The sequence below is a fragment of the Nycticebus coucang genome, chromosome 5, assembly GCF_027406575.1.
Source record: "Nycticebus coucang isolate mNycCou1 chromosome 5, mNycCou1.pri, whole genome shotgun sequence".
NCBI classification, from domain to species: Eukaryota; Metazoa; Chordata; class Mammalia; order Primates; family Lorisidae; genus Nycticebus; species Nycticebus coucang.
This window is the reverse complement of record NC_069784.1, coordinates 58373891-58386491: the sequence shown is the minus strand read 5'-3', so window position 1 is coordinate 58386491 and position 12601 is coordinate 58373891. Positions and strand designations below refer to the sequence as shown.

At 44.7% G+C, this 12601-nt stretch overlaps 1 protein-coding gene across 7 annotated transcripts; it reads right to left on the bottom strand.

Moving 5' to 3' along the window:
- Positions 1–2184: 2184 nt before the first annotated feature.
- CHTOP (chromatin target of PRMT1) lies at positions 2185–12467 on the bottom strand. Of its 7 annotated transcripts, none has more exons than XM_053591118.1 (6): positions 12126–12467; positions 10636–10717; positions 9160–9313; positions 5508–5694; positions 4524–4661; positions 2185–2686 (listed from the first exon to the last, which is right to left on the bottom strand). In XM_053591118.1, the coding sequence occupies exons 2-6, from the start codon at positions 10698–10700 to the stop codon at positions 2481–2483; spliced, it is 750 nt and encodes a 249-aa protein (XP_053447093.1). In that variant the 5' UTR covers positions 10701–10717; positions 12126–12467; the 3' UTR covers positions 2185–2480. The 7 variants fall into 7 exon arrangements, with proteins under 7 accessions (XP_053447093.1, XP_053447094.1, XP_053447098.1 ...); XM_053591119.1 differs by having other exon boundaries at positions 5508–5691; positions 12126–12430; XM_053591123.1 differs by lacking the exon at positions 4524–4661 and having other exon boundaries at positions 12126–12432.
- Between the last annotated feature and the right edge of the window lie 134 nt (positions 12468–12601).

Below are 12601 nucleotides of genomic sequence, written 5' to 3'. Positions count from 1 at the left end.
TAACAATTTCCATGGCATGTATGACTTTAGGTCAATGTACCTTTCCCCTTTGTTCCCTCTGCTTGGTATATCCTTTCCCCTTCTGCCTTTAGAATCTCCCCTTAACTTTCAAGCTGAATATCATCTCTTCTGTGTTCCCACCCTTCTAACAAAAATGCCTTTGTCTCTAGGGCAAGCCCTCAGCAGGTGGCAGCTGAAAGGCTGACCCAGAGACCAGGTTTACTCTCCTACTCTCCATACTACTGGCACTTGAGGATAGCCAAGGAAGGCACAGGACTCAGAGGACCTTAAGAACTTCAGTGAGCAGCCGGTGTGAATGAAGGCCCCCTAGCTGGTAGACAGCTCCCTGTGCCTCATTGGGAATTGGGGATGAACTACTCTTTCATATGATAGACAAGATACAGAGGTGACAGAAAAAGAGGGCCTAGGCCAGGGGTTCTCAACCTTCCTAATGCCAATGTATTTTCATTGTTATAAAGGGATAGCGACTCACAGGTTGAGAACCGCTGGCCTAGGCTGTAGTAGTCACTTCTCTTGTGGATGTTTTTTTTTTTTTTTTGTAGAGACAGAGTCTCACTTTATGGCCCTCGGTAAAGTGCTGTGGCCTCACACAGCTCACAGCAATCTCCAACTCCTGGGCTTAAGCGATTCTCTTGCCTCAGCCTCCTGAGTAGCTGGGACTACAGGCGCCCGGCTATCTTGTGGATGCTTTTGAGATAGTCTCACTCTGTCACCCTGGGTAGTGCCATGGCATCATACCTCACAGCAACCTCCAAACTCTCGGGCTTGAGCAATCAATCCTTTTGCCTCAGCCTCCCAAGTAGCTGGGACTATAGGTGTGTGCCACTACTAGTTTCTATTTTCAGTAGACAGGGTCTTTCACTCCTAAGCTCATGTGATCCACCTGCCTTGGCTTCCCAAAGTGCTTAAGATTACACCTGTGACCCACTGCACCTGGCCTGCATCCCTTAATGGTCAGTGTCCTCTGGGGTGGAGGGACCATAGCATTCTGCCCTTGTTGGTGTTTCAGGGGAGGTTCTTGGGCTTGCACAAGGAACAGATGGAGAGAGCTGAGTTGGGGATTCAGCTCTGCTGAGCCGCTGTTTAATACCTACCCCTCCGCCATCACCTCTCTTCCCCATTTCCCCTGGACCCTTGGACACCCCACACCACACAGATAGGATCCAAGTTCAGGTTTCCCCCCAATATACACAACCTCCGGCAGTTTAGGGTACAACCAAACTGGTTAGGGAAGGTGAGTTTCTTCCTTTCCCTTAAACAGCACAGGGAAAAGGAAAACTAGTGCCAGGGCTGAAAGGGTCAGTTCACCTCTTTGTGGGGTTGATCATCTTTCTGCAGGCCTTAATCAAAGGCCAAATTCTTCACTGCCTCAAAGCAATATTCTCCACAGAATTCTAATACAACCAAGACAAGACTCTACTATACAAAAGAGTATAAAGACATCATTAAAGTAGCCGTATCATTTTGAGGAACCCAACAAACCAAGTCTTGAATGCATTTGAGAGAACAATTTGTTATAATGAACCAGAAATACAAGATGTCACTGAAACTGGAAGTGGACAGAATATGGTTGAATTTAAACCTTCAAGGAAGATACAAAAAGGGCCAAAGCCAGTGAGTGGAAAAGCCCAAGACTGGTGTGGGATAAACATGAAGCCAACTGCATTCCAACATGGCTATCTCCTGACCCCTCCCAGCAGCTCCTCTGCCACCATCCTCCATCCTCTGTATTGCAGGTGTAAGACAGCTCTATGGTACCCCCTCTGGGATATGACATAATAAAGCCAAAAGAAGTCTGTAAATCTCTCATGAAGGTAGAAAGTGCATGTACTCAACCAGCACAAAACGGTCTCATCTGTGTGGGCCCAGTGCACAGGGTAATAACTTCAGTCAAATCAGAGCTGCTACCACATGTACACTGTTATGTGGCCCTGTGGCAATGGTTTCCAATTACAATGTGGCAGAATGCCTTTTTGAGCTCCAGATTTCTAAACACTTCTAAGAGGCTATTAAAGATGTTAGAACAGAACTATACAAACTCAGAAACCGCGGCACTGGGGAGAACGCTGGCTCTTTCTGGCACCTTTCTGTGGGAGCAAAGAGATGAACGGAAGAAATATTAGTGTCCCAGCATATGACAAGTGAGGGAAGGAGGGGTAGGAGGAAGGTTTTCTAGCCACAAGGCCAACACATCTGTGTTCAAAGTCTGGGCAAAGGGTAGAAAACAAAGACACCAAAAACCCAAAACCCCAACCAAATCGAAGTGGGGAAAAATTTTTCACACAACAGTATCAAAAAGTGAAAGGAACACCTAAATGCACAAACTGGTGGCAAGTCCATAGCCTATTATGATAGGTCCATCCAGCATCAATCAAATTTCTTCTCAGCTGTTATCGCTCAAGGTTATTTACAGATGTGGTGACTTTAACAAGAGTCTCTCATGGGAAGGAGATCAGGCTTCAATCATTGGTTTCAGGATCTGTCTGAGCCATGTAGGCATCCAACTCGGCATCCAGGTGTCCTTTCGTTTTTGACATGTATGCATCCAATTGGTTGTCCAGCTGTTCCTTGGTCAACACAGGGCGAGCAAGGGCACCTCTTCCTCGTCCACGTCCACGTCCACGTCCTCCAAAGCCCCCTCTTCCCCGACCTATCATACCCCGACCTGGCCCAAGGGAAAAAAGAAAGATAGTTACAAGTAGCTTTAATGGGTGCCATAGTTAATGCCCCTTAGAGCAGTGGGGCCTAGCTGAGAAAAGCTGAAGGGGAGGGCAAAGAGGAGAAGAAATCTGGAAAAACAGGAAACACACTGGGTAGAAAGCAGCATATGGAAAGCACACATAATGAATCCCTTATTACATGCTCATCTCTAAATGCTACTCAAAATTTTCTTTTATCAAGAAAGGAAAATCGGGTGGCGCCTGTGGCTCAAGGAGTAGGGCACCGGTCCCATATGCCGGAGGTGGCGGGTTCAAACCCAGCCCCGGCCAAAAAAAAAAAAAAAGAAAGGAAAATCATTTAGTGACAATTATAATTTAAAAAATCCTTTATCTTTTTCTTTTCTTTTTTTTTTTTTGCAGTTTTTGGCTGAGGCTGGGTTTAAACCCGCCACCTCCAGCATATGGGGCCGGCGCCCTACTCCGTTGAGCCACAGGCGCCGCCCCCTTTATCTTTCTTAAGATAAAGAAATTTCCTAACATTTGAGGCCCACTATAACTTCATAACCAAAATACATGATAACCCCATTTAGTAAGCTAGGGATGCAGTAACAAGGGCACAGATAATCAGAGGTATAAAGGTAGAGTTTTCAAATCAAGTTTAGTGGTGAACCTTTTGGAAGTTACCTCAGCTTCCCTTAAACTTTCAAGTCTAATGAGCTGACCCCATGTGTCAGGAGACTGAGGAACTATTCTGACACAGGAGCGATGTGGGGAGATGGGGAAAACATTTTGACTAGTCACAGCCATTTCTACATCTGAATCTAGTTCTAGTCACCTTATGACAACTGACAATTTTGGTTATCTGAGAGGTAGTTTCAATTCACTTAACGAAACACACTTGTAAAGCTACTTTAGTCACTCCCATCCCTATGATGTCTCTCTCAGAAACTAAATTTGGAAGCATGTTATTTCATCCTGAAAGCCAAACTAGCTTGCACTTCACTCAATAAGCCAAGTAGCATAAAATGGGAAAGAAAACAAGCCCTTGGTTATCAAATTTCCTTTCCTTACAGTTCCTTGGCAACTTCAACATCTCAAATTATAAGATCCATCACATGCTTTAAAAGACCAAAGCAAATATACACAGGGGCTACAATAGATTTTCTATCCTGTACAGGTGTTGCTGGGAGTTTTCCATTAAGCTCCAAGCCAGAAGGCTCCCATGAGATTTGACAGCAACACCCTTAAACTCTTTTCCAATCTGGGTCATGAGGTCACAAGACATGTTTTCAGTACGTCTCAAAGGTAAGACTGTCAACAAGAACCAGTTAATTAACAGATAATAATATCTTATTTTTTAACTTGAACAAAAATAGTCCTCTCTAGTTTCCCACAGGCACAAACTTTACATTGAATTTACTTGGCTTCAGAGCCAATGCCCAGCTCCAAGTCTCTTCACCCTCTTTAACTCCACTTCATCTTTGTACACCTCCTTTTCTACTCTCATGCAACTCAAACTGGGGTTCTGAAACATATGGTGGGGTGTAGTGGTGGTGGGGGCAGAAACGAAGAAAAGTAAACCCTAAACTGAACATTTTTGTGTTTTTGGCTATTTTAATAAAACAATTTACATTTGCAATACATTTGACTGGTTCTTGGAAAAACCATGACAGACTTGCACACCACCAGCATGTGAGTTTGAAGATAAGGCAGTTTCAAGTAACAAAACAAGACAAACAGAGAAGCCTGCCTATGACTTGAAGCTGTGCAGAGGGTGGCTCTGAGTTTTTTAAGGGAGGAAAATAAGGGGGAGCTACTCTCTGAAGTTGGTAGCTGACTAACCTCTACCACCGATTCCTCCACGACCCATAGCTCCACGCCCTAGGCCCCCTCTCCCAGGACCTCCACGACCTCGAACACCACCTCTTCTTAAGCCCATTCGGGGAGCTACGGCTCGTCCACCTCGGAGCAGGTTTTGACCTTGGAGAGGAGGCATACAATGTATATGCAGGTAAATCCAAGAGAGACAAAGTAGATTCTAACCAAAGGAAGGCGGTGAAGGTTAAATGAGAATAATTCAGATTCATTTTTAGGTTGGTTGGGGCAAGCTGCACACTGAGTGTGACTAAATTAAGTGGCTCTTTAGTCAATCAATTCATCAAGTCTGATCACAAATTTTTGGAAGAAGCTGGGAATCAAGTTAATTAGTAAGTATATGCATTTAATAAATATACGCTGAATAATCACATGGATTTCTAGGATTTAAAAATAAATGCTGTGGTTCCTGATCTCAATACACTCTATATAGGGAAAATAATAATAGTGCCCCAAATGTAACATACAGGAAAGTGCTACAGGTCTATTTGTCCTTTCTTTTTACAGATGTAACAGCATTTTATGAGACTGACACGCTGCCTACTGCGCTAAGGAGGCAACTAGATGTAACAGTATTTTACCAGTTTACACTAGGAACACAGGAACTGTTTAAAACAGACCAAAAGACCCATAAATTTCTTAGATGTGACTTATTTCTAGAACGTCAATGTGCTTTGATTCAAGCAACAGCAGGGTGTTTTAAAATGAAATGGAGATGATATGAAATACCTATTATGCAGGTCATAGCCTCTCACCATTGCACATTGTTCAGAAAAGGAATGGTTATCGATAAAAGACATGCAGCACTATTAAAAATATGTGATTTCAAAGGTTACTAATTACAATAATACAAATTCAAGCTTAAAGATGTTTAACAAATGTGTCCATAAGCAGCCCAAGAGAAAAGGGAAGGGGGTAGGGCCAGAAAGTTATCAGGTATACAGCACTGACCTCGGAGTGACATCCCGCCCCTAAGTAGGGTTCTTGTGGCACGTCCCCCACGTAGTCCTCCTCTGGGCAAGCCTCTCTGGATTATGGGCAGGCCTCGTCCTCCGATTGCTCCCCTGGCCAGGGCCCCTATGGGTCGGCCTAACCGTGCCTGGATGTTACTCTTACCCAGGCGCTGCTTTAAGCTCTTCTGGAAGAAAAGGTGTTGGGGGATTGAGATCAAAACGGCAATCCAAAGTGCAGAGAAAAAGCAGCAAGTGAGATGTCTGGTGTGGAGGGAGATGAACCTGAAATGGTATTGTAAGGATCCCAAACCAGAAGCAAGCCTTTGCCTCAGAATGTGGTATAGAGATTTTCTTTTTTTTTTTGGTTGCAGTTTGGCCGGGGCCGGGTTTGAACCCCCCACCCTCAGTACATGGGGCCGGCGCCTTACCGACTGAGCCACAGGTGCCGCCCAGAATGTGGTATAAAAGCACAATTTTGATCCAAAGCAGAAACTCTAACAAGCTTGAGCATGGTCCCATGAAACTGGCATCACCATAAATTACGTCACTAGTTTGGCTACAGAAGCCACACACTATCAGTTGGAACCCAAGTTTTATTAATAATGTTCCTTAGTGGCTCGGCACCTGTGGCTCAAGTGGCTAAGGCGCCAGCCATATACACCTGAGCTGGCGGGTTCAAGTCCAGCCTGGGCCCGCCAAACAACAATGACCGCTGCAACCAAAAAAAAAGCCGGGCGTTGTGGTGGGCGCCTGTAGTCCCAGCTACTTGGGAGGCGGAGGCAGGAGAATTGCTTGAGCCCAGGAGTTGGAGGTTGCTGTGAGCCGTGATGCCATGGCACTCTACCCAGGGCAACAGCTTGAGGCTCTGTCTCAAAACAAACAAACAAACAAACAAACATTCTTTAGTAAGAAATTAGTTTAATTCTGGCTTGCGCCTTGTACTGTTTTGATCTACAGGTTGACAATGATATGACTTGATTCATACTTGCCCAAAGACTATCACTGTCTTCAAGGCTTACTCAAACTCCATAGGAAGTTCATCATACTCTGGGAAAAATTTAAATTTTAAGTTCATTTGAGTTCTTGTGACTTAAGAACAAGACTTTTTCAAAGAGGCCCGTGTGCTCCATTTTTCCTTTGAGTATCTATCTCCAGATGGTCCACTTTTTACCTTAAGATGTAAATAAACAGAAGTCAAATCTCCTTTCCTTACATCTCTTAAAAATCTGTAATTCCATGTCTACCCTTGCCAGCAGCTCTTTTAAGCCAACAGAATGACCTTTCCTTAAAAATGTAAATTAAAAATAAAAAATGTAACTCTTAACTCAAATGTACCTCCACAGTGAACTAGCCAAACTTACACAGGTAAGCTATTATCACAAAACCCAGGGCCACATAAATTGTAAGGACCGGAATGTGAGAGTTAGTTTTCAGTAATCTAATCTCAAAGGGAAACCACTAAGACCACATCCCAGAGAATTAAATCCCTTCAAAGGAAAAAAAGACAGGATAGCCTTGACCCTAACACTAGGGTCCTAGCAAGCCTGGTTTTCTGTAATATCATCAGTTAATACGAATGAAAATATATTCTATATGTTACACCCAAAGAATTATTAATGTCTCTCCTTTTGCCATCATACCCCTCAAAAAGATGCTGGGCGGCACTATTACTAGCTTTCTAGTGCAAGATCATAAATGGTTTCTACTCAGAGGGGAAGGCTCTGAACATCATGCACTTAGCACAGGCAGTTGTAACCACCTGTGGGGGCCGGTTCTGTCACTTCCCTGATTAACACAAAATTTATGAGGTCAGGACCACAATTCTCAAGTTCCTTCATGTTCAACTTCCTGAGTATATTCATTCTCCCAAACCTTGCACTTTCATTTTTTCGAGACAGTCTCACTTTGTCACCCTTGGTAGAGTGCCCTGGCATCGTAAGTCACAGCAACCTCAAACTCTGGGGCTCAAGTGATCCTCTTGCCTCAGTCTCCTGAGCAGCTGGGACTACAGGCTCATGCCACAATGCTTAGCTGTTTATAGAGAGGGGGGTCTTGCTCTTGCTCAGGCTAGTCTTGAACTCCCTAACTTAAGCAATCTACCCACCATGGGCTACCAAAGTGTTAGGTTTACAGGTATGAGCCACTGCTCCTGGCCACCTAAGCTTTGTACTTGAAGTGGAGAAAAGTGCATAGTGCTAAAAATTCTTCTCCATTCCTAATCCTTACCTGCCACCAATAGTGGTCTCTAACATTATAAAGGTATCAACTATGCCACACAGTTTCTACTTTACTGCTGGTCTGGTTAAGGTAGCCATTAACCACATGTGACCATTTAAAATTTATTTTTTTGGAGATAATTCTTTATTGTCACCCTCGGCAGAGTGCTATGATGCACAGCTCACAGCCAAACTCTTGGGCTGAAGCGATTAAATTAAAATAAAAAAAAAATTAAGCTCCTTAATTACACTAGCCACATTGGAAGGTTTCAATAGCCACATGTAGTTAAGTAGCTACTATACTGCATAGCAGATATACAACATTTCTATCACCACACAAAATTCTATTGGATAGCATTACTCTAGAAATTGGCTACTCTCTGCAGAGCCCATACTGAAAGCCTCTTGTTGAAAGATCCTTTGGAATGGTGTGTCAGACTTATCTGCAACAATTTTTATTTTAGTATTGGAAAATGGTGGTACCTTTTGCTACTTTTCAGAGTCAGGAAGGAATTCAATCACTCCAAAGCTTAAGGTAGGTAAAGTAGAAAGCCTTGTTTATTTTTTGTCAGTGAGCCCAATGGCTCAGGGCGGGGGAGGCAGGGTGTTGTGTTTAACTGTTGAATTTTAGCCCGGCCATGCAGGGCTGCCAATGAAGTCCTTATAGTTGCTTGGCATTGCCCTCCAGCCAGCCAGTCACAGCTTGGACATATCCTTTCAACAGCCACTGTCTGGACTTGCATCTAAAGCAGTGGTAGCAGTGGTTCTCAACCTTCCTAATGCTGCGGCCCTTTAATGCAGTTCCTGTGGGTCACAACCCACAGGCTGAGAATCGCTGATCTAAAGTCTGTGATAATGAACAGCAGGTTTTATTTCAGGTCTGAATAGGATTATCTCTCACTGGAAATCTGAAAGCCCACTGACTTGATTAACCACTCAGCACTCTTGCTCCATGTTACTCATAAAACGTCAGGTGTTGTCAAGGAGGGTCTCTTAACTTCTTCTATGTTTTAGCACTGAAAACCTTTGAGTAATCCATTCAAGATTCCCTGTGCTAGGGGAGAAAAAATAAAATTAGTCCCCTAGTTTGTAACTCATTTAACAGGAGTAAAGGATGTTTTGATAATTATCTAAAGTTGAAACAGCTTCTTTGCAGAAAAAAGCCATTAACCTACATTAAGGGTAATAGATCAGAAACCAAGGTCAATACTCTAATAGAAACAGGCCACACAGATGGCAGATCCCCCAAAACAGAAAGACAGTAAAAAGTTACTTATAGGTACCTGCCACAATTGGAATTCTCTGAACTTCTCTTTCTTCCAGAGAAGTTTCAGCTTTTGCCCTGAGCCACTTTGCAATCTCCATCACGTCCTGACAGCCTCAGCTGACAGAGACCATCAGCTGCTTCTGGAGCACTAAGACTCATCCTCTCACCTGCTTAAGTTTTAAAGCTGCCTGGACAGAGGGTCTATTCTCCATCTGCTGGGCCAGTCTTCTGTTTCTGGCACTGGCTAGCTGCTGTTGTTGCTGCATCGAAGCCCGAATATTCACTGGCATCGGTTGTTTGTTCTTCAGCATATTAGTAAAGCTTCAAGGTCGAACAAAATGGATGTTTAAATAAAAGCTTTATTACAAAACATTTATTGGCATTTTCATGGCTTGCTAGACCAGGAGCTCCAGATCCCACGAACTTTTAAGCAAAGTGGTACACTTAGATCAAGGCTGATGTGGGTTAAAGACTCCACTGTTTCCACAAACTTGCAAGAATCAGAAACTTAGAAATGCAGCTAAGTGCAGCACATTCAATCAAAAGTGGTAACAAGGGCTCAGGTAACAACTTTTAGAAAGGTGGAAAGTATGAAAAACACGCAATAAGCAGATATGATGACAAGAGACACAAGATGTAGTTTCAAAGACAAAGAAAGCTTAGATCTTGGGAGACTTGAGGGAGCATTCTAAAGGCAAACATGAGAAAGGACTAGAAGACCTTTGAAGCTCATGGAAATAATGTACTCATAAAAATTACAGGAGTATAATAAATTTCAAAATATATTTGTCACTTTAGTAACATATGAATATAATCAGCATATCACATCTTTAAGGATAAAGGAAAGCAGCACATATGCTTCAAAAGAGCCAAAAACAGACATTAAATCTCTTAGTGATCCACTATCAATTTAATGAAATTATCGGTCAAATGCACACAATGAACAAAGCTCTCAGAGACAGAAACTGCCTTTAAATATCTTTAATTTTGTTAGTCTCAAATGATCACTTTTTCTTACACCAAGTACTTACTTCTGAAAGTTAAATTAGTTCAATCATTTAAGAGCCTGTGGAGACACCCTGTATTATTTGCAGGTAATTTAATGGAATGGAAGAGAAAAACATTTAAGTATAAAAGAATCCAAAACAAAAACAAACTAAAAGCAGAATGGAAAGAAGTGAAATGAACAAAGCCAAGTGCCTCTTACAAGGCCCAAGAATGACATTCAAGGGCCTTTGGACATATTCATAGCTTGCTACCTGCCTCTTACAGGCCAAACACAACACTGCTGGCCTTGGACTGGGCAGCAAGCCTACTGCAGCCAGGATACCATGCTATTGTGCTGCACCACCCCTGTATCAATGTAAAACAAATGTGAAGAAAAGGGAGGGTGTTAGGAGTCTTTTTAAAATATATCCCACCAGATAAATATTTCAGATAGCTTAACATAAAAGTCTACTGATAAGGGGTTTTGAAACAGCCGCCCCATTTGTTTTGTGTACCACATAAGATGCAACTAAGAACAGAGGTCTGTAGCCTTCTGTTGGTATTTAGCTTAAAACTGGTTTTGTGTATTGGACCCCAGGGTCAACTTAAGCAATGTTTTCTTAGGAAGTAGCTGAAGTTGCTGTTGGCTGCCTCACCGCTCATTTAGAGACATCTTGGTGGTGCTTTTTAGCACAACTTTCGGTGCTGACTGTGCAGCCATCTTCAAATCCCGAGAATCTACAAAGTACAATAGGCAAAATAAGCAAATAATTTCTACCAAGGGAAAGACCCCAAACCAAAAATAGATGAAAAACCTCATCATTGACTGCTAAAGATCATATCAAAACTCTTTTCAAGTGCTTATACTTCAAATTATTAACACTTCAAGGACATGGGAAAGAAAATATCTGCTCAAGTCTCAAAAATGGTGGAACCCGTCTGGGCACAGTGGCTCACACCTGTAATCCAGAACTCTAGAAGGCCAAGGCAGAGGGACCCACCCCCCCACCTGCTTTTTTTGAGACAGAGAGTCTCAAGCTGTAGCCCTGAGTAGAGTGTTGTGTCACTGCTCACAACCACCTCAAAGTTTTGGGCTTAAGCAATTCTCTTGCCTCAGCTTCCCAAGTAGCTGGGACTACAGGCGCCTGCCTTTTTTTTGTTGTTGTTGTTGCAGTTGTCATTGTTGTTTAGCAGGCCAGGGCCAGGGTTGAACCTGCCACCCTTGGTGTATGCGGGCCTGTGCCCTACCACCGAGCTATGGGAGCTGCCAAGGATCCCTTAAGCTCAGGAGTTGGAAACCAGCCCCAACAAGAGCTAGACCCACTAGCCAGGCTTGGTAGTGGACACGTGCAGTCCCAGCTACAAGGGGGGCTGAGGCAGGAAAATCGCCTGAACCCAAGAGGTTGCAGTGAGTTATGATGATGCCAGGGCACTCTACCCAGGGTGAGAGTGAGACCGCTTCAAAAGAAAAAAAAAAAGAAAAGGCAGAACCAGGTCTAGCTAATGAAATGGAAAATTTGGCTTTTAATGGACAGCAATTCCTCTCAACTTGACTGCATACAACTTACCCCGGGAGTTTTAAGTTTCAAAATTACTTTCTCTTTTTTTTTTTTTTTTTTTGAGACAGTCTCACGGTCTCACAATCATCACAGCTCATAGCAATCTCAAACTCCTGGGCTCAAGTGATTCTCTCGTCTGAGCCTCTTGAGTAGGTGGGGCTACAGGCGCCCACCACAGCGCCCGGCTACCTTTTCTGTTTTCAGTAGAGACGGGGGTCTCGTCCTTGTACAGGCTGGTCTCCACCTCCCGAGCTCAAGGGAGCCTCCCGCCTCGCCTACCAGAGTGCTGGGACGACAGCTCGCGCCACCGCTCTCGGCCCTTCCTCGTTCCCCAAAGAGCACCTGGGCCCTGGGGAGTTATCCCACAGCCTTCTACTCGACCCTCGAGCCGCCATCCACTCCAACGTTCAGTCCCTACCATTCTCACAGCCCCGTCTAGACCGCCAACTTCGTTCAACCGCCGAACCACCTCCCCGCTCACCCCCGTGCCCGTCTGCGCTCCGGCTCGGCTCCCCCGCCCCGTCCGCGTCCACAGCCCGCGCCCCGCGGCCACTGTGCCAGCCCCTCCTTCTCCAGACAAAACTCACCGAAGGAAACGGACGCCAGCGCTCCTCCTGGGGCTGCCACCACGGCTCCGGCAGGTGGGCCGGGGAACGGCCGAACCTCAGCTGACGGTGGAGGGGCTTGGGTTAGCTAAGTGGGCGGTTGGTCAGATGGGTAAGCTGTAGATTGCGAGATTAGTTCGTTGTTGCTGGTTGACTGTCTGGTCGGCAGATCCACCTAATCGCCCAGCCTGGCTTTTCCTGTCTTGGTCTGTAGCACCACAGATCCCGAAGCCGCCGCCAACTCCCGCTCGAGGTCCAAAACAAAATGGCCGCCACCCCCGTGCGTGTGGGACCGGCTAAAATGGCGTCGACGCAATTACGCCCGACGTCAGATCCGTACACGCTAGAGGGTGGAACAGACTGGTGCCACGCCTGCGCAGAGGTCAGAGGCGGAGCCCTACAGGGAAGGAGGGGCTTTAGCAAAGGTTCTAGAGTTACTGTAGTGCTCCGCCCTCGAG